This window comes from Colias eurytheme, chromosome 25 (assembly GCF_061535395.1).
Source record: "Colias eurytheme isolate Ceu_HAF_F1 chromosome 25, ilColEury1 Martin Lab GWU primary, whole genome shotgun sequence".
Classification (NCBI taxonomy): Eukaryota; Metazoa; Arthropoda; class Insecta; order Lepidoptera; family Pieridae; genus Colias; species Colias eurytheme.
In genome coordinates this window covers 8366024-8391277 of record NC_143004.1, presented here as the reverse complement: position 1 = coordinate 8391277, position 25254 = coordinate 8366024, and the positions used below count along the sequence as shown (strand labels likewise).

The 25254-nt window shown below is 34.5% G+C and overlaps 2 protein-coding genes across 2 annotated transcripts in view; one reads left to right on the top strand and one right to left on the bottom strand.

The window, feature by feature from the left end:
• The window catches only part of LOC149897801 (protein 4.1 homolog), an 81616-nt gene extending 67420 nt beyond the window's left edge, over window positions 1-14196 (top strand). The window contains exons 12-18 of the mRNA XM_090116223.1: window positions 143-5800; window positions 5985-6203; window positions 7134-7223; window positions 8299-8385; window positions 9117-9248; window positions 9837-9947; window positions 12414-14196. Of these exons, the coding sequence (XP_089972349.1) occupies window positions 143-5800; window positions 5985-6203; window positions 7134-7223; window positions 8299-8385; window positions 9117-9248; window positions 9837-9947; window positions 12414-12485 (6369 nt within the window). The 3' untranslated portion in view covers window positions 12486-14196. The remainder of the gene's footprint in view (window positions 1-142; window positions 5801-5984; window positions 6204-7133; window positions 7224-8298; window positions 8386-9116; window positions 9249-9836; window positions 9948-12413) is intronic.
• Window positions 14197-14355: 159 nt separating this feature from the next.
• On the bottom strand, window positions 14356-25254 carry LOC149897800 (pancreatic triacylglycerol lipase-like). Its single transcript, XM_090116222.1, has 10 exons — window positions 25212-25254; window positions 23597-23654; window positions 23296-23319; window positions 22758-22920; window positions 22353-22449; window positions 21769-21929; window positions 17516-17638; window positions 16365-16607; window positions 15336-15516; window positions 14356-14657 (listed from the first exon to the last, which is right to left on the bottom strand). Exons 2-10 carry the CDS (start codon window positions 23645-23647, stop codon window positions 14510-14512), a joined length of 1191 nt encoding a protein of 396 aa, XP_089972348.1. The 5' UTR covers window positions 23648-23654; window positions 25212-25254; the 3' UTR covers window positions 14356-14509.

The window sequence follows — 25254 nt, the reverse complement described above, 5'->3', positions numbered from 1 at the left end:
CAAAGCATGAAGCGCATACAATGTTTAGTTCGCACTATATGTTCGTAGATGTCCACGAACGCATTTTATTTTCTAATTATTGAGTTTTGTTTTTAATAATTTTTATTTTTTGTTCTCCATCCCCACCATCCCGACCAAACAGGGAGGTTTCGGCTTATTCGGTAAGAAAGACAAATCGCCGAAGGAAGAAAAGTCGCCCAGAGATAAATCGCCCAAGGGTAAAGATAAATCTCCAAAAGAGAAGTCTCCGAAAGATAAGGATAAGAAACTCAAAGATCCCAAAGCTAAGGTAGCTGTGCTCGATACGTCCAACGATAGTTCTAACCTTGACAGTTCAGTGGATAAGAGTCCGACGAAGGAAGAGAAACGTTTTACAAAACCGTACGAATATACAGACACAGAGAAAAGCCCGACAAGAAAACCTTACATTCAAGGTGCATTCAGTTATGAAAAAGAACCGATTAATGATGAAAAACAGAGAGGAATGGATGATAGCCAAAGTCCAGGCACGAGGAAAGCAGGACTCGCTTTCAATTACGCTCCTGGTGAAGATAAAAAGGTGGCTGAAAGTGCAGAAAAACGTAAAACACCTGAAGATCCAAGCAAATTAAAGACGCCAGGAATTGATTACGTTCAGTCGGCAGCTCTCAAAGAACAAGCTAAATCTCCAAAGCCTAACGTAATCGACCCAACTTTAGCTCTGCTTGATTCAGAGAGAGCGCATCATGAAACACCAGCCGCATCTGTAATTCCAGTTGTTGCTAAACCAGATAACGAAATTCAAGTTGTTATAATAACAGGTCGCTACAATCCTAAATCGAAAAAGCTTGACGATGCAAATGGTACTATTTTAGTCACTAAGGGCACGCTTAATAAAGCAAACGGCAAAATAACGACAGAAAAAGAAACTATTAATACGAAATCGGGTCAAGTGAATTACACAGACCCGGCAACTGGTAAACAAGAAGTAAAGAATGGCCACGTTGATTCTAAATCAGGACATATTCTCTTCACGTCTGGTGTTATTGATCCCAAGACTGGAAAGATGGATCCAACGTTGGCTCAACAATACTGCTTCGTAGAGAAAGCTGATGATAAAGTTGGTGCTAAACCAGGCAGGGAAGTAGACTTGGTAGTTATTACAGGAAAATACGATGGTAAACATAAGAAACTTGATGCAAGTCACGGACACGTTGAAGTTTCAAGAGCTGTTGTTTCACAAGATGGCACTATTAATTCTAACTATGGTGTTATCGATCCACGATCAGGAAAGATTGAATTTGTTGATCCTAAAACAGGTAAACAGGATCCTAAACAGGCATATGTTGATCAAAAGACCGGCAATCTACTGGTTACTACTGGCGTATTAGATCCAAAATCGGGCAAGGTCGATTCTTCCTTGGGTCAACAGTTTAGCATTGTTGAAAAAGATGCAACTAAAGCAAATAGAGAAGTGAGATTAGTTGTCATTACGAGCAAGTATGATTTGAAGAATAAGAAACTCGACCCAGCGTTTGCTCACGTCGATTCAATTAAAGGTGTGCTCAGTGGTGCTGATGGTAAAATATACTCTGAATATGGAGTTATTGATCCTAGAACCGGTAATATACAAGTTACGGATCCGAAAACTGGCAAACAGGAAGTTAAACAAGCTCAAGTCGATCCTAAGACGGGTAATATTCTTCTTGTATCCGGTGTTATTGATCCCAGAACTGGACAATTAGACACCTCTTTAGGTCAACAATATAGCATTGTTGATAAACCTACCAGCACATTCGCTGTTGTACCTGGAAGGGAAGTTCAAGTTGTTGCTATTACTGGTAAATATGATACAAAGACGAAGAAACTTGACAATCCTAATGGTTTCATCGAAACATCTCAAGCCATTATTAGTGACAAAGATGGTAAAGTACACACTAACTTCGGTATATTAGACCCTAACTCGGGTAAAATATATTACACAGATCCCAAGACCGGGAAAAGGGATTCGAAGCAAGCCGCTATCGATGCTAAAACGGGCAGCTTCTTACTTACGTCTGGTGTAATTGACCCAAAGACTGGTAAATCAGATTCGTCTCTAGGACAGCAATTGACTGTGGTAGATAAAGATGCGCCAAAGGGTATGCCAGAGAGATACATGAACTTAGTTATTGTGACGTCTAAATATGATCCTAAGACCAAGAAACTTGACCTTACCAACGCACACGTTGACACCGTTACTGGTAAACTTGGAGATGACGATAAAGTTTACACTGATGTTGGTGTTATCGACCCGGCTACTGGACAAATAACGATAACTGATCCAGTGACCGGTAAACAAGAAACAAAGAAGGCCTCAGTTGATCCTAAGACAGGAAATATGCTCCTCACTTCTGGTGTTATTGATCCCAACACTAAATTAGTCGATCCTACATTAGGACAACAGTACTCAGTTGTAAATAAGCCTAAAGACACGTTTGCATCTGTACCTGGTAAAGAAGTTCAATTGGTGGTTATTACTAGCAAATATGACTCCAAATATAAGAGATTAGACAATCCAAATGGCCACGTAGAAACATCTCGTGGAATCGTTGCCGCTGATGGTAAAGTTCATAGCAACTTTGGTGTTATCGACCCTAAGACGGGCAAGATTGAACAAGTAGATTCACTTACTGGCAATCAAGAAGTGAAGAATGCTATAGCCGATCCCAAAACGGGACATCTTATCCTAAACTCAGGCGTGGTAGATCCCAAGACAGGAAAAGTTGATTCATCGCTTGCACAACAATTTACCATTGTTGATAAAGATGTTAAACCAGTAGTAAGAGAAATACACCTTGTTATAATTACAACTAAATACGATCCAAGAACTAAGAAGATTGATCCCAGTCAAGGACAAGTCGACACAGTTAGTGGTACTGTTGGACCAGATGGCAAAATACGCACAGAGCTAGGTGTTATTGACCCAGCAACGGGAGAGATTACAATCAAAGATCCGAAGACAGGTAAACAAGAAGTAAGGAAGGCTCAAATTGACCCAGCTACAGGACATATGCTATTAACCAGCAATGTTGTCGACCCGAAAACGGGTAAAGTAGAATCCTTATTGGCACAACAGTATAGCATTGTTAATAAACCAGTCGTGTCACATGCCAAGCCACCATCAAAGGGTGAAATAAGACTTGTGATTATCACAAGCAAATTCGATCCTAAAACGAAATCTGTGGACGCTAGCTCTGGTAATGTAGACGCTGCTAAGGGTTACGTCAGTCTTGAAGATGGAAAGATACATACCGATTTCGGTATTATCGATCCGAAGTCAGGTCAAATCCTGTATAAGGACCCTGTTACTGGTAAGCAAGAGCTTAAACAAGCAGAGATTGATCCCAAGACGGGAGCTATAATCGTAACAACATCAGTAGTTGACCCTAAGACCGGCAAAGTTGATCCGACATTCGCTCAACAATTGATGATTGTTGATAAGCAGAATGTTCTGCCTAAAGCGGCGCCAGTTTCACAAAGAGCTAGTGTGTCTCCACCGAGACAAATTCCAACTCCCGTTAAAGCGCCGACTACGCCTGTACAAACCCCGTTGCAATCTCCTGTGCGTACATCATCTCCTATTACAAATCAATACCAAAAAGCAACACCTATTACATCGGTTCAAGGTGTTGCTCCTACCAAACCTACTTCCGCTCCGCCTGCACCACCTAAGAAGAAGATCGTTAAGATAATGGTAATATTTACAAGAGTCGATCCGAAAACAAAGAAACCTGATTTCTGCACTGCTGAAGTAGAACATCTTACAGGAGTACTAGACCCTAACGGTTTTATTGAAACTAAATACGGAGTTATCGATTCTAATAAGGGAAATATGGTGATAACTGATACAGCAGGACAGAAACAAACTAAGGATGGTACAATTCTTAGCGAAACTGGACAAATCTTCATTAATTCTGGTGCTATTGATCCGAAAACTGGAAAGATTGATCCTAATCTCGGCATGATATTGAGTGTAGCTAAACAAGACGATCCTGTAGTTGATATTACTACTATAACAGGCCCTATCGATAGTAGAACAGGCAAGGTGAATATCGAAGAGGCAGTAGTCGAACATACAAAAGGAAAAGTTGATGCGGAAACTGGCAACATCTCTACTAAGTATGGTGTTATCGACCCATCAAACGGAGTGATGTTTGTTTCGGATACAACAGGATCTCAAGATGCTAAACCAATTACAATCGATGAAAACAATGGCCAAATATTTATTAAGGGTGTTGTAGATCCTAAGACTGGTAAAGTTAATCCAAATCTTGGCCAGTTGCTTGTTGTAGGCAGTCATATTGATCCAGTAGTCGAAGTAACATCTTTCGTTGGAAAAGTTGATGCTAAGAAAGGTGTTATTGAACCTAAGAACTCGGTTATTGAAAGCAGCACAGGTCAACTCAATCCTGATAACAACATCATCAATACTAAATATGGACAAATTGACTTGGTCAAGGGAACAGTTACATACAATGATCCCAAGACAGGCAAATTCGAAAGCAAGGAACTTAAAGTCGATCCTGTTACTGGACAATTCTTATTGCGAACTGGACAAATCAATCCTAAGTCCGGTAAACCAGACAAAGATATCGGCAGGTTAATGTGCCTCAGAATAATCCAAACTAAAATCGATCCCGTTTCTGGAAAACAAATTGTATCAAACGATCCTAAAAACGTCAAAGTCGATCCTAAAACTAATCAAATTTGGATCGCTGGACCGAAAGATCCTAAAACTGGAGAAGTTCTGTACACCGCTGGCCAAATCGATCCTAATACTGGTTACATCATTTCTATCTACGGTCGTTTGGACCCGAAAACTGGAACTATCTCTAGAGCTACAGACGTTGAGAAATCTCTTATTAAAGTTGACCCAGTCAATGGCCAGATTTACACAGCAACAGGTGATGTTGATGAAAATAATGAACCTTTGTACTCTGCTTCGCAAGTCGATCCGGGAACTGGAGAAATTTACACCAAACTAGGAAAGATTGATTCAAGAACGGGTAAACTGATCATCGTAAAGATTTATATTATTACACAGAAAGATGAAAAAGGAAGAGTCAAAGAAGTCGACCCGAAGGAATGCACCATTGATGAAACAACTGGACGAATTATCACAACTAAAACTGTATACGTATATCAAATTATCGACCCGATTACCGGTGAAACGATCGACGTGGATCCTGATGATCCAAGACTTAAGGGAGCAAGGACAACTGTCACACAAACAATGACGTTGTCTGGCAAGATTGACCCTGTAACTGGAAGAATCAAAACGGAATACGGCGACATCGACCCTGATACAGGAGATATCGACCCGAGCACCGCCGTGAGAGATCCCGTCACCGGCCAACTCATTTTGCACTACTCGCAAATAGATCCATCGCACTTCGAAGACAAGAGCGGCAATTACACAATCGAAAAGGAAACGCAAGACTTACCCGCGAATATCGACATACAAACGGTCAACACGCATAAGTTCTCAACCTTCGGTAAGGACGAGAGTCCCGCGCGAGGCGACGAACCCAAAACGTTCACCGAGTACACGACCAGCGAGCACATCAGGCACCAAGGTTACGTGGCCTCCTCGACCCCCGTATCCTCCAAGATCCCGATTTCACAGCGATCCAAAAAGACCCCCACACCGCCCGTAGTCGTCAAAACGACGACCAAGCAACTCCTCACCAAGAACGACGAGGGCGTCACACACAACGTGGAGCACGAGGTTGAGAACCTCGGAACTGGAGAGGTGACCTTCTCCACGCACACGAATAAGGTTCGTTTCTTGCATATCTTAGTAACCGGCAAACGAGACGCCACCTTTTTCTTTGTTTCTGTTTTATTTTATCCTAATTTTGTGTTCCATTTTTATTTTAACGCGTGGCATTGACGCTTCTTTAGTAACTTCGATGTTAGCTAGTTCTGTATATAGTGTAAGCATGCTAGTCTAACATTATTAGGCGGAAAACATTGAATCGACGGAGGGCCGGAGTCCGTACGTGACTGCGCGGGCTGTTACTACGAGAATGGCGACCACACACCACGACCTCGACACGAAGGCGAAAACTCAACAACTGGAGGAAAAGACAGTGGCCCATACTCTGACTTCGTCCGCCACGAGGCAGGAACAACGCGTGGTCACGCAAGAAGTTAAAACCACGGTTACGACCGGCGATCAGGTAACATTCTTGACTTATAGCAAATGATTCATTGCCATCCGCATGTTTTTTGTTATCATTTTATTTTTTCGTTCTTTTTGGTTGACGCTTTTATATGGCAGCCTTTTCACGACAGCGATGCAATTGATATGCTATCGCTTTGAGCTTTTTATATTTCATAACACATCTGGTTCATTATTGCCTATGAATATAAAAATATTAAATTAAATGATAGTGAAAATGCAGTCATATAATGCACGTATGATTATGTTCTAATTTTGTTTTTTTTCTTCTTTCCAAATCGTCATGGCCGCCCTTAACATGCATGGTGTGAACTACGCATTTGTGAATTAAACCCGTATTTAATTACGGTTTTCAAACCTGGATATGTTTAACTGATTTGAACCATCTCATTATAATATTACATTAAAATTTAATTACACTTACATATTTCAATGGATACATTATTCATTTTCCCATTATTCATTTTCACATTAAAATTAATACTACCCTCTTTTTTGTAATGCCAAATTTCTTTTCAAACATTAAATTGTTATTTTCTTTATTATGTACTCTTATCCGCGAATATTTAAACTGTTAATGTTTTCATATCATAATTGTGGCTTATAAACACGATCTGGCAAATATCTAATTCAAATGAATTGCTGTTTATTGTTGTGTTTACTTAATCTATTTAAACTATTGTTTTTAAACAACCATTTAATGGTTTCTTCATAATTTTCGAACCACTTTCTATAATCCAAACTGTTTTCCACTACCCCCTATTACATTAACTTAAAACTGTATTTCTCATTTACTATTTCTCCCTATCAAACAAAACTTCCAACAACCCTCCAATAACTTCTCTCCCCTCAATCACACCGCACGTCACGGGCCCATATAAATAACCGCGCACGCGCGTTACGACGCATTCCGCGCTCGACCGCGCAGCTGACGAGACACGGCTCGCAGTCGTCGCTCAGCAGCGGGGACTCTGGCACGCCGATCGACTTTGAGGGAGAAGGACATTATTATGTTACGGTAAGTTTTAATGGTGCTTTCTTTTACAGGGTATCGACTAATGTGGGATTTGCTAATTTCATATGTAGTATTAAAGTATTGATTTTCAATTTCATTATTGGGATTCAAAATAAAAAACTAATGTACTCATGTAAACTTTTACAAGAATTTATGAATAGTTTTTTAACTACCTCCATGATTATTGTGATAAATAATTGTAATAGTAATTTGTCTATTTAATTATAGTTAAAATGTAATTAAGTACGTTAATTCTGTTCTATGATGTAGTTTTTGAGATACTATTTTCATGTATAATTACGATTCTGTAGCTCACTGTAAATGTAACATAGAGCTAGAGTATTTTGTATTAAATGATAATTGTTATTTATTGTGTAATATTTTAATTAATAAATTAAACAGGATATTATTCACAAAATCAGGTAAAGTTTGGTGTTGTACTTGTGTTATATGCATTTTGATAGCATGGAATTCATATACTAAACGTGATGTGATTTAGAAAAATATGCATGGGACTAGCATGGCATAGAAATGTTACCGTGTTACAAGTTTGTTTTTAGTTTTACAAAAACAAGTCTGAGAATTTAATCATTTTGTTTTGTTTTGTAGTTGAAAATTAATATTATTTTCTTACGATTGTTTCTTTTAACTTTCAGTTAAGTATTATTATTTTTTTAATTTGCATAAGACTATTAATGTAATATTATTATTTAAAATAATGCAATCTTATTGTTCTAATTACATAATTTGTTACTTTTGAAAATTTTGGGTAGAGCTGTCTCGTTGATGTCGATGGGGCTTATATTGTGCAAACATTTAGAGCAAAACGTTCGTAACTAAATATTAATTAAACGACTGATGAAATATTGTACATCGGGTTAGCACATAGATTTTTTATTCCAATATAACTCTATCGAAACCATGAGCTGAGGCTAGGTGTAAGTAAGAGCGAGCAATATGGTAGGTAAACTTGATGTGATCTTTTTGTCTGGATTAGTACGTTTTTCTTTTTATACCACGTGTGTAAAGTCGCGGGCTAAAACTAGTGTACTTATAATACATTTATGATAATGCGCAGGAGCCTGGTTCATACCGCACCACGACTACAAGTACTGTGCTTGGAAACGCACCGTTTGGCAGCATGTTGCAAGGTGCCAACACTAAAGTGAGTAAAAAACCATTAACTTTTATGTTAATTATAGCATTCAAATCTATACAAATATTATAAAGAGGAAAGGTTTGATTTTTTGTTTGTTTGTTTGTATGAATTGAATAGGCTCCGAAACTACTTGGCAGATTTGAAAAATTCTTTCACTGTTGGAAAGCTACATCATTTCTGAGTGACATAGGCTAGGTTTTATCCCGGAAATCCCACGGGAACGGGAACTATGCGGGTTTTTTTTGAAAACGCGGGCGAAGCCGCAGGCGGAATGCTAGTGCTTTATAAATGAGAAATTTTTAGTTTTTCTACCATTCCCGGGGACGTCTAACCTCTTGTCCACCCGGAATGGCAGAAAGACGCGGGTTCGAATCCCGCTTGATGATCGCTTGAAATTATATTTTCTATACTTTAAAAATTTATTACCTTTAACATATTTTAACGTTAAAATGTCTATGATTTTCAAAGTAGGCGTCTTAAATATCCATAACATGATAAATATACAAGGTATTACAGTACTCCAAAAGTGATAATGCACATAGAAATCTTCGTCACAGTTCGGTAACTGTCATATTCGCGTATAAAGTGGTTAAATGCATTTTCTTCATGCATAATTTAGTAAAATTTGTTTAGTCAAATGAAATACATTTTGGAAATACGATAATTAGCGAAGATTTGCATGCGCATTATTAATTTTGGAGTACTGTACAAAGAAATGTTTTGTATGTGCAATACAGAGTAGCACAACAGCGGTCGGGCCTCAAGTGACGTCCCGTACTCCAGAACCCATAGAGAGTGAGCTGAGCGGTGAAGAAGTTGTCTCCTCACAGACCATCAGCTCGAAGACACGCACCGTTGAGACTATCACCGTGAGTAGCCATCATCATCATCATCATCATCATCATCATATTAGAATTATAATTATAATTGTTTACATATTAGAATTATAATTTTCATTTATTTAATTATTACATTAATTTAATTACAATTTATTACATTATACAATTAATTGTTAAACACATTCTTAGAATTATAATTGTGATAAACATCGATAGCACGATAGTCTATATTGTGTTCATCACTAAAGTATTTAAATATTTATAGTTAATGTTTTTGTAAGAACAGAATCTTCTCGTAATTTTTTTAAATCGCCATCACTCAATTTTAATACAAAATTAGACCACATAAAGGTTTAGGCAATAATCGACTATACTGACCAATTACAATTTGGCAAATATCTTCGACATGCCGGTTTCTTCATGGGACTGTTTCATTGATAAAAATGTGTAAGGGTTGATCTATTGAAAAATCCGTTTTATTATAATATAATCTAGTAGTCTAACCTAAACAGTTTTTTAATATTGAGCAAATACAATTTTCGTGTTTCTTATAATACATAAAAATAATCTAGTCAATGAAAATAACAAGGTTTTTATAATAATGATGTTTATTTCCAGTACAAAACGGAGCGCAACGGCGTGGTGGAAACTCGCGTGGAACAGAAGATCACCATACAGTCGGACGGTGATCCTATCGATCACGATCGAGCTCTCGCTGAGGCCATACAGGTGAACAACTTGTATTATTTGTAATATTCACTGGTTTTGCATGGTGTTTTACTATAGCGAAGCAAATTTTCGCTTAAAAAAGAGGTATCTTGGTAATTGGTTAGGGTAATCTTTAATAATTTATATTTTCCAACTTGTTAATGTAAAAAAATCAGGTTAAGGTCCGGTATCTTAGGATATCGATCGTGAAACTTGTTTATAGACTACAAGCCCGCATAGGACAAAAAAATGGGTCAAATGAACCACCAGGGGACATATCTAGAACGATAGCTGAGCAAAAAATAATAAGATTCATCACTATGCCGTCACTTGTAAGCTGTCCAACTGAGCGCAGATGAGAATTGAAAAGTACAGGTAGACTCGGTAAATTTTGGTCATATATTTTTGTACGGCATTCTTAACCATCGATAGATCCATTAAAAATAATAAGAAACCGCTCAGTGCCGTACAAAAATGGTGGTCCACCAAGTCGGAATTTTTATTTAATTTCCGAGAGTTACCGGGGGTAAATTTGGTCATTTGACCATGTACGGCATCTGTGTCATACTATTGCTATACTGCTTTTAATCCATTATTCCGCAACGCCGTACAAAAATCATGGGGACAAGGGGAAAAAATCGAGAGTTGCAATCCCCTCTCTTTCCCCACTCCACGGGGTCATTTGACTAAGTACGGCTTCGGTTCCAAAACATTATCTAGCACTCAAAAGTACTATTAAAAGCAATGCCGTCAAAAAATAATTGTTCTTTTAAATGTATACCAATAATCATCTTAATTTCATCGAATTCTTTATATAAAGAGCTGTAAGGTCATTTGACCCTGTACGGGAACTTTTTTTTTAACATGATATTGTAAAATTCAATTGTTGTATAGTATTGCCGTTCAAAAGAAACCGTTCTAAAAAAAGTTATAGAGAAATGCAAAACCAGAAATTTTGTTAAAGTTTAAACATCGTAGATTAATGAAATATAATAGTTTTCTACACTTTATCCGTTGTTTTAAATAGTATTAACATAGATAAATTAGGAAAAAACGATGCCGTACATTTTTGTGCAGACCACATCTTTTAGGCTGATGAAAGCGACGAAAGCTACAATTTTAAGGGTGCTTTATGGCCATTTGATACAGTACGGCATTAACATATTTTTACCCAACTACGGCAAAGCAAAAGGAAGGTTATGGTTGTTTACAGGTCATGTATGTATGTTCATCTATTCCCTCGTAACTTCTAAACTACATATCAGAATTCGACAAATGACATATCATTAGAAGCGTCTGAATTGTTCACTGGATAACCAGCGACCAGCTAGCTAAAGGCCATATGGGGTTTCACAAAATCTAATGTGGCGCCCTCTAGTGGACAAAACATACAGAGTAAAAAAATAAAGTTAAGATAAATATGCAGTATTTGGTATCATTTGAAAGCGCTTTACTTGTACATTTTGAATATGTATATATTACTAGCATTTGCTTGTGACTTTACCTGTATTCATGGACTGATTGCATATAATTCACATCTTTTCGTTCATAGCTTTTTTATTAGTTCATCAATTTAACGGAGTCCATTCCACCTGACTCCGACTTTCCAAGGTGATAAATGATAATTAACCACCTCGAGCTTCTTAATATTAATGTATATTTATATTTTATTATAAAAATATAAAGCAAACATTTCGTTATATGGATTTTTTTCTTTTTCAGATTTTTCCCCTTTGAACCAACGAAAATGTACGGCACATGAAAAAATATTATCTATGCATAAAATACTTTAAAAATAAATTTATTTCGTGTTGTGTCAAATGACCCCCTGGAGTGGGGAAAGAGAGGGGATTATAACTCTCGATTTTTTCCCCTTGTCCCCATGATTTTTGTACGGCGTTGCGGAATAATGGATTTAAAGCAGTATAGCAATAGTATGACACAGATGCCGTACATGGTCAAATGACCAAATTTACCCCCGGTAACTCTCGGAAATTAAATAAAAATTCCGACTTGGTGGACCACCATTTTTGTACGGCACTGAGCGGTTTCTTATTATTTTTAATGGATCTATCGATGGTTAAGAATGCCGTACAAAAATATATGACCAAAATTTACCGAGTCTACCTGTACTTTTCAATTCTCATCTGCGCTCAGTTGGACAGCTTACAAGTGACGGCATAGTGATGAATCTTATTATTTTTTGCTCTGCTATCGTTCTAGATATGTCCCCTGGTGGTTCATTTGACCCATATTTTTGTCCTATGCGGGCTTGTAGTCTATTATGTTTGTCATTTGTACCCACAAACTTGTTTCTTCGAACATAAGTCCCTATATTTGACATAACAACAAACAACTAAAGACTCGAAGGACCATAATTCTATTTTCAATCTATAACGTTGTTAGTATCCTAGATCCTTTGAAGTGTGAAACTAGATGAGAATGTGTGAAACTAGAAAATAATTAAATATTTTTTCCTTATCACAGGAAGCCACAGCGATGAACCCCGACATGACGGTAGAAAAGATCGAGATTCAACAACAGAGCACGCAGCCCTAAACACACCTGTACAATGTACATCCCTGCGAATATTATCATAAGTTATTTAATTATTACTGTACTCGTTTATTGTACTTTATTATATCGATGTTGTGTCGGAAACGCACTCTATTTATAGTTACGACTTGTAAAAATACATGGTAAGGTACGTTGCAGCATTTTTTTAACGATTTTTTAAGCTTAGGCTAAGGAAACGGAACCTGGGCTTAGCGATGCCATAAAATACGTGTTCGTGTATTTAAAACAATTTCATTTGAACTTTCGATTTTAGCTTTAAAAGTGTCACGAGTTAGACCACCGTTATTTAGTGATAATTTCTCTCAAACCTGGACAGCGTAGGACGGGACTAAAAAAAATATAATAATTAATAATGATAATTACGCTCGACTGAAACATCCATGACAAGGGCGATCTTTTGGCGGGAAATGTTTACAGTCGTGAGCTAAAAGTTTTAAGATATTTATAACATGTTGCTATTACTGTTTCTATATTACACCATTTAGGTGCTATTTAGGTATTAGAATGTAAAATTCTGTCTTGTGTGTTTATTGAGCGTTGGATATTAAAGGCTTGTGCGGGAGTAACATTACGATGATGGCATAGATTAGCTATATTCGATCTTATTTGCATTGAATTTAGAGTGGATTCGGCGTGAGAACATCTTGAATGATAGTTGTGAATATTTTTCGTTAGCGGCAACAAATATGTGCTAATAAGGTCGGATATAGCTTGCTCGAATTTAAGACTGATGCCACAGATATTATTATATCTATAAATTGTTTTACTCCAATTGGCTTATCGTTGTTTAGGGTCTCACATCGCAAGCACAAATACTTTTAAAATACGACCAATGCAAAAATCTAAATGCATCACCGTTTTTATTTTTAATGACAGGACATTCCAATATACCTGGGTTTCACACGTTAGAATCTAGATTTTTTCAACCTTAGAAAGCGTTTTATTGTTTTAAAATCTGTGGCTATAATGTATTGACTATCTTATATTTAATTAAGATGAAAATTTGAATTGTACATTAAGTGACATTAAAACATCATTGACATGTGATTTGCCGCCTTAATATGACAGGCCACAGATTATGAAACCATAAACAATTTTAGTATTGTACAATTACTACTTCGGTAATCGCTAGTTATACGTTTTTTCATTTAATTAAGTGTATGTTACGCTGATTGTGAATCAGATTTTTACTTTTTATAATTTGACATTTTATTGTTCACGTGTGACGTCACAGGCTGATGTGTTGCCATAATTATTTTTAATGGCGGTTCTGTGGTGGCCACGGGTTGGGCAGTTGAGGAGATTACTTTTTAATATACATATAATAACCGTTTTAGTGTGTGTTTGTCTATTGGAAAATAAACTATGCAATGTTCAGTCAACTTCAATGTTAAATTGAAGTTGTTTTCTGTTTGAATAAATATTACACCTTTAATATGAAATTGAAAAATGGTTAATTGTATAACTGTCTGTTTCTATTAATAACAAAATAACAATAAAACCGTTTTAAATCACGTCACAATGATAGAAAGGGCTCAAGTAATGTTCAATTCTCCTCAACTGCTCGAATGTGTAACTTGTGTTGTCTTTATATTTATTAGAGATGTTTATTTTTCTAAGAGTCCCCAACTCCGGATTTTATATTGAGAAGAAGTAATATAATGAATACAATAAAATATGCTTTGTTTTAAAATGTGTTTTATTTCAACCTCACTAAGAATAACATTTGCTTGCACTTATACGATATCACTCTTATTTTATTAGTCTAGATACAAACAGACACTTTTCATGTTTACATGAGAAACTGTACATAATATATTAAACATACTATATTACTATAACGTCCACATAAAGAATAGTATTATTTCGACTATGCTTACAAGATTAAAATACAATTTTACATACTATAAAAACGTATACAAATAAATAATATTAATAACATTCTTTGATTTGACTTAATTAATTAAAATCACAACACAGTTTCAATCATACTACTAAATAAATTATCATCCAAAGATATTTCCGATGCTTTGAACAATGCCCTCATTATTCACATACCGCAGACCTTCCTTGCCCAAACTGTATGGGAAGGTATCGCCAGTTCGGAGGTAATACTGTCCTGTCGTGCCAGGCTTCGCGGAGTAGCCCATGTAACTGAAATGTAGAAATATTAAATAATATGTTTCAAGTGAAAATTGTATAGAAGGATTAAAAAGAAAAGTATTGGATTTACGGACAATTTTAGCATAGTGGAAAGTCGCACAGAAGGAATTGTAGTAAAGAGAATAGAATTTGTAGGAGAGATGTTCAATACAACTGTTGAAACTTATAATTTATGAACATGTAATGCAAAGATTTAATTGTAGGACGCAGACGATACAGACTGTCCAAGTTGATAAAAAGTTTAATTTGCATTAATTTCCTAGTTGAAAAAATATATAGTTACTAATTTTCATATACGTTCTGCGACGTTTTTTACGTCACAGATGTTCACCGAGTGATTTCCCCTTTTAATGGCATCATGCTTCACAGACTACACACTTCAACGTGTATTTTTAATACCATATAAGTATTGTATAAATTGTTTTCATAATGTCCTTGTGAGGCTATGTGCCATTAAATAAACGTTTTCTTTCTTTCTTTCTTTCAAACATCTATGTTCATCACACAAATATTTGTCCCGGGTGGGAATCGAACTCACGACCTCTGGCTTGGAAGGCAAGGCCACCAACCAAGCCAACCGGTCAGTCATATCAATCATCATATAAATTTTTATCACAACAGGTTTTAAAATACATCCTACACTATTAAATTAAAATTTGAACGTCATACCTGATCTCATTCTCACACTGTCCCTTCTTAAAAGCGTCCCAATCTTGACACCTGACCGCCGGGAAGGCCTCAGGCGATATAATACTAACGCCATACAGCAGCCAGGCGCGGGAGTGGGAACATGTTTGGAGCACGCAGTCCGGTTGCATAGCACCGCTGTTGGGGTAGTAGTCTACGTGCCCTGGGGATGTATAATTGAAAATATAGGCAAATGCGTTTGTTATTAAAGGATATTTTTAAGATTTTTTAAAGAATATTGCAATATTGTTTAACAATAAAATATCTCTGCTAAGCCATAGCAGCCAGAATTAAGCCTTCGATAAATGAATATTCCAATAGGATAATTTTTCAATTCGATACAGTTTTTCCTAATACCCCAGCCACACCACTCGACGAGTGGTATGGGAAGTGACGAGGGAAGTAGGCAGGGACGTAGTGTGGCCACGTTACTCGTCATGCCACTCGTCGTGCTCATCGTCCTGCTCACTGCTCCCTATTTTGTCGGCTTTTGCGCGCGAGTCAAAGGACCGGCAATACGAGTGCGAATTAGGGATGGGCGTCATGGAATCAACGGACTAGTTAAATTAATCGTCTATATGTACATACACTCAACGATTCGACTAGTCCATCGCTCACCAAAGCACTGTGAATGTGTAAAATTGTCTATTCATAAGCACTTGTGAAAAATTTGGTACATGAATAAATAAGATTTGAGTAAAAATTTGAGTTTTAATTTTATCCCTTGTCCCTTTAAGTTATGTTTTTATTCATGACTGCACTTTCGAACATCATTCAAAAACATGATGTCCCTCCGAAAGCTCTTTATATTACTTACAAATACAATATAACAATCATTTATGTGGATCACATACACCAATATAAATATTTTTAAAACTTTTTATTTCAATTTAATTTAAATAAAATAGACTCACATATCTAGTTCCATACGTTAAGAGTTCATGAATAATAATTAGTGTACAGAGCAAACACCTATACTTTATAACATAATTTGTCAACCACTACACATACCCACAGCATCCTTAATCCCATAAACTCCCGCATCCGTATGTATAACATCCACAAAATCCGCATCCGTATGCTTCAACCGTAGCTCCGGTTCCACATGACTGAAGCAGGGTCCCGCGGGATCCAACCCGGATATCCGACCAATGTTGCGTCGTGTTAGTTGCTGGAACGTCTTGCCGGTGAAGCCAGCGATGTGGGCTCCTAGACTGTGTCCGATTATGTGGATTTGTGAAGGGTCCTGGCCAACTGAAATAAAAAAAAAGTTATGCGTCATTATAGCAATTTAAGTGGCAATATATTTTAATTAGATTAATAATTGATTGGTTGATTGATTAATAAATACATTATTTCTTTCTGTAATTGTCTATCTATTTTGTATTTCTAATGTTAAACTAATCATGTCCTAAAATGGAAAAAAAATTCCGACCACAATAACGAAACAAACAAAATTAATCCAAAAGGTAATGATTGAGCTATGTGAAAAACGAGTTTAATAGGTAATAAATTAGCCGTAAGCAGTTTCAATAAAATAAAATATTAATATGGTATCAAAGCCTTTTCAAGAACAAGGTAATCAGGATTTCTAAACCTCGATTAATAAGAAAAACATCTTGTTTTAATGACATCTTTCTTGTAAATATCCGGAATTAAATAAACAAGATATGTACTTATAAAATTCATATAAAGGTATTAATTACAGTAGTTAAAATAGCATCACCGATTAGTCTCATTTTAATTACTATGTTGTTTGACATAGTGAACATAATTATTTATAGTTATAGGTCAATTATGTAGTTAATATGTTTATTAGGTTTTCCTTAGTCTTTAAAGATGGCTATGATATATGTGAATTATTTAATTATGGGTATGAGGATGATATTTGATGTATTTATAGTCATACCTATTTATAATGATACCTACCTACCTATAGAATCTACTTAGACATAATTTGTCGTCAATGAGATACTTTAGTCGCGTAAGGTTATTAATTTTTACGTAATTTTAGGATACTTATCTACAAGTAATGTGTTAAATACGTTCGATTCTTAACACATTACCTTCTTGGAGAAATTAAGTAAGAACCGAAAAATTTACCCCCTTACCCCACTAGGGTACTTTACTATACAAAATATTGTACATATTCCAATACTCACAACCAACTAACACGGCGAGGAATTCAGCCAGCGAGCGACCAATGAAGCGGACGTACGTGGTGGAGCGGAGGTACAACCATCGGATTAGGGAACTGCCGTCCAGCGCAAGCACACTGTCGTGGTCTGAGGGAATGAATAATAAACGTGTGCTAAATATATATTAGAACAGGGCCTGTAGACAAAGTAACAATTACAAAACGATAACGAAGTTAGAAATCGCAAAAATGTATGGGATTGACATTAGATAGACCACGTGATCTAACGCGGCGTATGTCAATCCCATACATTTTTGCGATTTCTAACTTCGTTATCGTTTTGTAATTGTTACTTTGTCTACAGGCCCAGGACACAGTCACAGGGAATGCCGATACAATGTATGAAAACATGTTATTACGAATTTTAGTATATATCTACTGAAATTGCATCTCGAGAACTGTTATTGCATCTCATTGTCCATAAAATAGGTACTCAATTAGGTTAAGAAATTACACTGAAAAAATTCTGACATAATCCGTGTAAATACGTTTTTTTTGTACCTATAGGTAGCAGGATAGCAGAAATAATTACTAACAGCAATACTGGCCCATGTAGCTTTGTCACATAGCTTAGAGATAACTGAAACGCTGCATATCCAAAAAGAACCATTCTTTCGTTTTATTGTCAATTTTCCTTTGATCCTTGTATTTAACTATATTTAGATATTCATGAATGATGCGTAGTTGTGGTTAAGTTTCAATACATTATGCAATACAAAATATTTTTCTTGTTTTTTTTGCACGGAACTTCGAGAATATAATCTAGACACGCGGCAGCGTGTCAAGCCAAGTTCAAGCGAAGAGAACTGGCGAGCAGCGGCCGTGTGTATATTTACACGAACCATTTCGAGCCACTTTTCACCCCCTTATAACTCGAAAACTATTTAAGTTAAATAAACCAAATTTGGTACATATCAAGAGGACCTCGAGATAAACAAGAACCTTAAATTTCATAAATATAGATTAAACAGTTGCGTAGATATTAATGTCCAAAAATCGCAATTTTTAAGACTGACTGACTTATAGACATATACAAAACCTAACCCACTTCCAGATGACCTAGAAAGTTCAAATTTTGTAATCAACTAGGTAATAGTGAGTGTACAAAGGAAAAAATCAGAAAATACTGAATTTATCTGTATTTAATTTTTTTTTCAATGACATTAATTTTGTTTGTATGGAAAAATGGAAAAGTTAAAAAAAATAGAAAATATTATATTCACCATAATAGTGTTAAAATATAGATCAAAACTAATCAGTGGCAGAAAAAAAAATTGAAATCCATCAATAAATGACTGAGATATAGATTATTGAAGTTTACATATTTTAGCGCGAAACATCTGTGGATTCGATGCGCCTCTGACATCACACTCACTCGCGCTAGTATCGCTAGGGCAGATTACTTCGATTGCATGATTTCTTTATTCAAAACTGTTATTAAACATAAAATTAGTGATGCAACGAATACTACTTTTACGAATACGAATACGAATACGAATATCAAACCTACTATTCGGCGAATACGAATACGAATATCTCGCCTTGGTAATAAAAGACTTATTTATTTAATGAATGTTTACTCTTCTAATAATTAAAATTTACAATAGGCAAATTTTTATTTAAAAAACATAAAATTCTTAGATTTTCTGGTTTTAGGCGATTTTTTTTAAGTCTGGATGTTTCCAGCCGTTGAAAAAAGGCTTTCTTCTCGCCAAAAGGCCAGTGGATCAGCAGTCTCTGCACACGTCATATTTTAACGCACGATTTTTAAATCTGTAGTAAATAGAGTTGCGTACAAAAATATTCGTTTTTAAATATTCGTATATTCGCCGAATACGAATATTCGGTAAATGTCTAGTATTCGGCGAATACGAATATTCGTATTCGTATTCGTTGCATCACTACATAAAATAAAAGAAAATTGTAATAAAAATATTGCTCATACAGTTAAAAATAATATATAATTTTACATATTCACATTTATTTATTCTTTATTAATTATGAGTGTTTAGTTTAGTTTTAATTTCAGTACAATGGAAGAAGGCTTCGTCGAAGGTCGAAATGATTTAATTTGCGTAATATTAAAATTATAATAAGTGAAACTTCTTAGGCGCGTTGAGAGTAAAATGTCAAGATCGCGTCATGACAATACCGTCACGTCATGGAGTAAGGCGACGATTCTTCTACGACGATCTTTGCATCTTGCCAAAGAAGTTTTACTTCTGACACGTGTGCTCGGCACACACGCTTTTTTCAAACTTTGCCCTTTTTATCTGGAACGGCTGGACCGATTTTGATAGGACTTGCACTGAAAGATAGTAGATGTAACCAAGTAAGAATCTAGATACTAAACTTAGGCAATAGCCTGAACAGTTATACAAAAGTTTTTAAATAATATATTTTTATTGTTAATTAATACCTATTCTTCATCTTGACGTGTGTAAGATTGATTAATGCAATATAATTATTAACAAGTGTATTATTCAAATTCAAATTCAAACATTCATTTATTCAATTAGACTACCTACTATTTAGTAGCACTTTCGAATCGTCATTACATAGTATTTTAACATTTACCACCGATTCGGAAAGCAGTATCTATGGAGAAGAATCGGCAAGAAACTCCATAGTTGCTCTTTTAAAATAATGTCAATAAATTTACATAATATGTAACTTATATCTAACTAAGTACATAATATGCCAAAGAACTGTCCTGTGGTTTTTACGCGACAACCCTCCATGGGTCTTTATCGTCCATATACTTATTCCTGAATACTGTAGTACGCTCTCTGAACTAGTACATTTTTTATGTAAGTTTTAAATTTAGAACTACTAAACTCTTTAATATTGTGAGGAATTCTATTGTATAAGCGTATATCTTGACCCATAAATGAATTTTTAACTTTGGCTAATCGGAAAAATGGCATTTCAATTCTATTCCTGTTCCTTGTGCCATAATCGTGTCTATCTCCTACTCTTGTGTGTAAGTCAGAGCTTTTGTGTACATGCAAAATATTATTAAATATATACTGAGATGGTACAGTAAGGATACCAGTATTCTTAAAATGATCTCTTAGTGAGTCCCGAGCACGTAAATTATATATAGAGCGAACGAAAACGCAAGAAAAAATAAAATAAAATCGTTTATAAAAAGCATTAAATACATAAATTAAATCTTTGCAAAGTAATTTTCTGTACAAAAAGTAATGATATCCCAACAAAAACATAAATGTAAAAATTGGAGCCAAGTTCAACCGTCGACTTGCCGAAAAAAGAATTGAGATCTAAATGTGTGCCAAGTTCTGTAGACAGTCCAGAAATTTATTTACTAAGATGTATAAAATTCTTAGGTGAACTGAAAACTCAATTGTTTTATTTTCCCTTATAGAACAATGTTTATTCAAAATATGATTTTTTTTTAATTTTAATAAAAGAATTATTTACACATAGCAAACAACTAATGACCTACTGAACCTCATAATTTGACTTGGCTAGTTTTTACAAGTTTCTAAAATAATAACGTTCAATATCAGCAATTTGAGAAGATATTATATAGATAAACAGTACCTAAAAACTAGCCTGGTTAAATTATGAGGTTCAGTAGGTCATTAGTTGTTTGCTATGTGTAAATAATTCTTTTATTAAAATTAAAAAAAAATCATATTTTGAATAAACATTGTTCTATAAGGGAAAATAAAACAATTGAGTTTTCAGTTCACCTAAGAATTTTATACATCTTAGTAAATAAATTTCTGGACTGTCTACAGAACTTGGCACACATTTAGATCTCAATTCTTTTTTCGGCAAGTCGACGGTTGAACTTGGCTCCAATTTTTACATTTATGTTTTTGTTGGGATCGATTTCAAGCTAATTACTCCATTATTTATAATTATGCGGCAGATGCATGTCGCATAGTTTGACTGCTAAATTTTCTTTATAATAATTGTTTTGTATTCTAAAATCTAAAAGATATGTTCTTTCTAAACCATCGGAATTGTACCCAAGAACTCACAGTATCCTATTTTCGATTATGTCTACGCAGGCTCTACCTACTTGCTTTATTCTCTGGCTAAAGCCTTTTTTATTGTGATTTATAATGTAGCTATAACTTCCTTTTGCAAGGAAAATGAGTTGAAAAAACGCCTACTCGCACACATTTGCAAAATTACTTTTTCACAGATGATAATTTTACGCCCTAAAAATGAATATGTACTTACTATTCTTCAAAAAAGACGAGCTAATGTTAGTGAAGCTGTCTTTCATGGGATTATCAGTAAATCCGTGCACAAATATGATCAGTTTATTGTCCCGTTCGAACTGCCGCGCCTGTCGCAGCCAACCCGCTGCTTCTGATATGTTCAAGTTTATAGCGGACTGCCTGAAATTATTGTTAGATATAGTATTGTGTTTTTTTGTTTTAAGTTTTTCCTGAATAAATTAATCAATAACTAGGAGGTACTTACTCATTAGAAAATTACAGACAATTTAGTGAAATAAGAACTTGTGCGTGTAGAGTTGCGAAGATATGAAAAAGTACAGTCTGTGTTTAGAAATAATTTAGCTTCTAACTACTAAGGGAAATTTAAAAATAAAGCAATAACAATGAAGGCTTTTCTTTACATTAAATTTTGTAATAGGAAAAACACATCAAAAAAATATTTCGTTAAGTTCCGAAAAAGTAGAGCTGAAATCATGAATTAATTCCTGCTTTATTCTGGAAAACAAATTAAAAAAGAACAATACAGTTTGTAACAATCTATACAAATTCTTATTATCTATACTTTACTAATTACGTACCTACCTGTTTTTATAGAATATCCTCAATAGATTCAAATCAGGCTCGTTTTCACCAGCTAGCTGTTCATACGATACACCAACTAATTTCTTCACGTGTTTACCTTAAAAACAACTCTCATTTTATTCTACAAATTCCCATTTAACATGTTCATAGGTTTTTAATTATACATAATCACAATAAAAAGAAAGTTATTTCCAATGGAAAGAAAAAAAAAGTGTAAAATTTTTTCAAAAATATTTTTTTACATCAATGCATACTTAGTCAGGATACAAGAGCAACTTTGTAGTATAATTTTTGATTGTAATTTAATTACATTCTCTTAGATTTATATTGAGGAATTTTAATTTAACTGCTCGACTCAAAAATATTCATTAAAAATGTTTCATAACTTATTCACAAATCCCTTACATTGTGAAGAACCAACAGTCGCGATGGTTTCAACCACGGGTAGTTTCGCTGCTACGATCTCACGCTGTAAGCCCTTGCCAATAGAGTCAAATATCTGGTCTTTTTGCTGAGCCGATGACAGCGAGAAGAAAGCCACCAGCAGGGATATTACCTTTTGTGGATTCTGTTGAATTAAATACGTGTTTTAGTTATTGACTCTGAAAGAATGAGGTGAATTTTTCTAGCGTATGTGTGTATGTAAAAGAACGACAATATTTTATTTATATTTTTCAAATAGCTATTAAAAATGCAAACTACAGGTACCTAAATATATAAAGATATGTACTAATTGACTTGTTGTTTTATTTTTTATTCAATTAAGTAGAGCGAGAATGAAAAGCTACGCGTAGGTTAACAGTAGTTTAGGTAAGTAGGATACCTATATCATGAAAAATACAATTCTTATAAAATTAGTCTGTTGTAAGTAGTCAATATTCTGTATTCGAAAATATTGTAATTATACATATAGTTTTCTTTTATATTTGTTTTATTTACGTACCATGTTTTTCATTCCCTCCTCGACCTGAAAACCAATATAATTTTTATATAAATAGTTTTTTTAAAGAATGGACAGTAATACAGTGTGCAAAAAAAAACAATACGTGCAGGTCAAAAACAAACAAGTTACCAAAATACAACGATAAAATTATACCAGATCGAAAAACCACACACATTAAAAACCCCTACACAACACATAGGTACTATAGGTACATAATACACACACACAAAACACACAAATATATGCACACCCACAGACAAACTCAAACACACGCAGACACACACACACACACACAACTTACTCCATCATGTACAACTTTGTACCACACATACAATTTATCTTCAAGATCCATGGTGCTACTGAAATCAAAATAGGACAGTATCTACTATTATTATTATACTATCTATTTATTTTCTTCTCTTAGACATAATTATATCGTACTTATTATAAATTCATTCGGAATATTTTAAAACCTTAAAACACGTTATTGAATTAAATTATAATCAAATAATATAATCAATATAGACTATCAAAAAAAAAAAAAGGTTTGCTTCTTCTGTTCGTCACTTTTGGCGCCAAATTAAAAATTCACAAACAATTAAACAAAATTTAACACCGTCATAACTATTTCCTTTGATAATTAAGTGTAATTTCATTTATCTTTATATTGAACTGTTAACAATTCTCTCTTTTATGTATGCAAAATCAATCGACACAGTAACGATGACATAAACCTACATAAGTGTTAAAAACACAACGACATGATACGAATAAACTCAATTAAACGGTGTGTACTGTAAAAAATAAAAATTTTCTATAATAATTTTAATATAGGTATTTTCTTGACTGTAAAGAAACTCTCAGCACCTATATAAACATTTATTCATATATTCATCTATCTTTTAGTCGGTTATTTCAGGCAAGGCTGTACCGATTATAACAAAACTTAGAAATCCAACAGCTATGCTGAACAAAGTTTATAATATAATATCTTTCTTGAGTTAAGAAGGTTTATATAGTAATTTTCTCAGTTACTTTTTTCTTATAACACTTACATAAAATGTTTATATGTAAGTGCCTATATAAATATCTGTGCTCAAAAATACGTGAAGAGTAAATTATAGATACATAGTATTATGTAACAAAGATATGCACTTGAACATTACTAAATAAGAAAGGCTTGTATTGTGTTAACTTTAAGGATATTAAAAAAAAGTTTTAATGAACATCGCCCATTTTTGGGTGAAGGTGAACTCGATATATAGGTTCGGATTAAAACTTCGATAAGAGGAAATGTCATGGTGTATTCTTTCCATTATGATTAAATTCAAAATATAATAAAATTTTAATACATAATTTGACATTTTTACTGACCGTGTAATTTTTCACCTTTATTTATTCCTTTATTGTTTTTTTATTAATTTCTTATTACTGTAACAATTTTTCTTTGGAAGTAACTTATTCGCAAGAAATATAATACATATATCATTTAGGTTATCTATGGTTATTACTGTTTTAGTTAATATTAGACGCAAAAGGAAACTTTAAAAATTAATAATTTTGTATCATTTTAAAGTTACATTTATTATTACCTAAGATAAAATTGAAATTAATAAAAATAAATTACCTATTTATATAGGTAAGAATTAAAATAATTTAAAGCCAAACGAAAACTGTAAACTCATCAGATTTCATTACACATCTTCTTCTCTATAATATAAAAATGAATCCCAAAATGTGTTGGTAAGCGCATAACTTGAGAACGGCTGAACCGATTTCGATAATTCTTTTTTTATTATATTCCTTGAGTACGAGGATGGTTCTTATGTAGAGAAAACGTAAATATGTACCACGGGCGAAGCCGGGGCGGACCGCTAGTTAGATATAATATATTACATTCAATACAAATAACTTACATTTGCAAGAAAAAACACAAAATACACACCACCGCACTACAAC

What these genes read in the sequence shown, in the direction of transcription:
- LOC149897800 (XM_090116222.1), bottom strand. Translation starts at nt 23,647, where the DNA reads ATGGATCTTGAAGATAAATTGTATGTGTGGTACAAAGTTGTACATGAT. An exon ending in GACTGTTGGTTCTTCACAAT is followed by an intron (nt 22,450 to 22,757) that starts GTAAGGGATTTG and finishes GTTGTTTTTAAG; the next exon opens with GTAAACACGTGAAGAAATTA. An exon ending in TGGGATTAAGGATGCTGTGG is followed by an intron (nt 15,517 to 16,364) that starts GTATGTGTAGTG and finishes ATACATCCCCAG; the next exon opens with GGCACGTAGACTACTACCCC.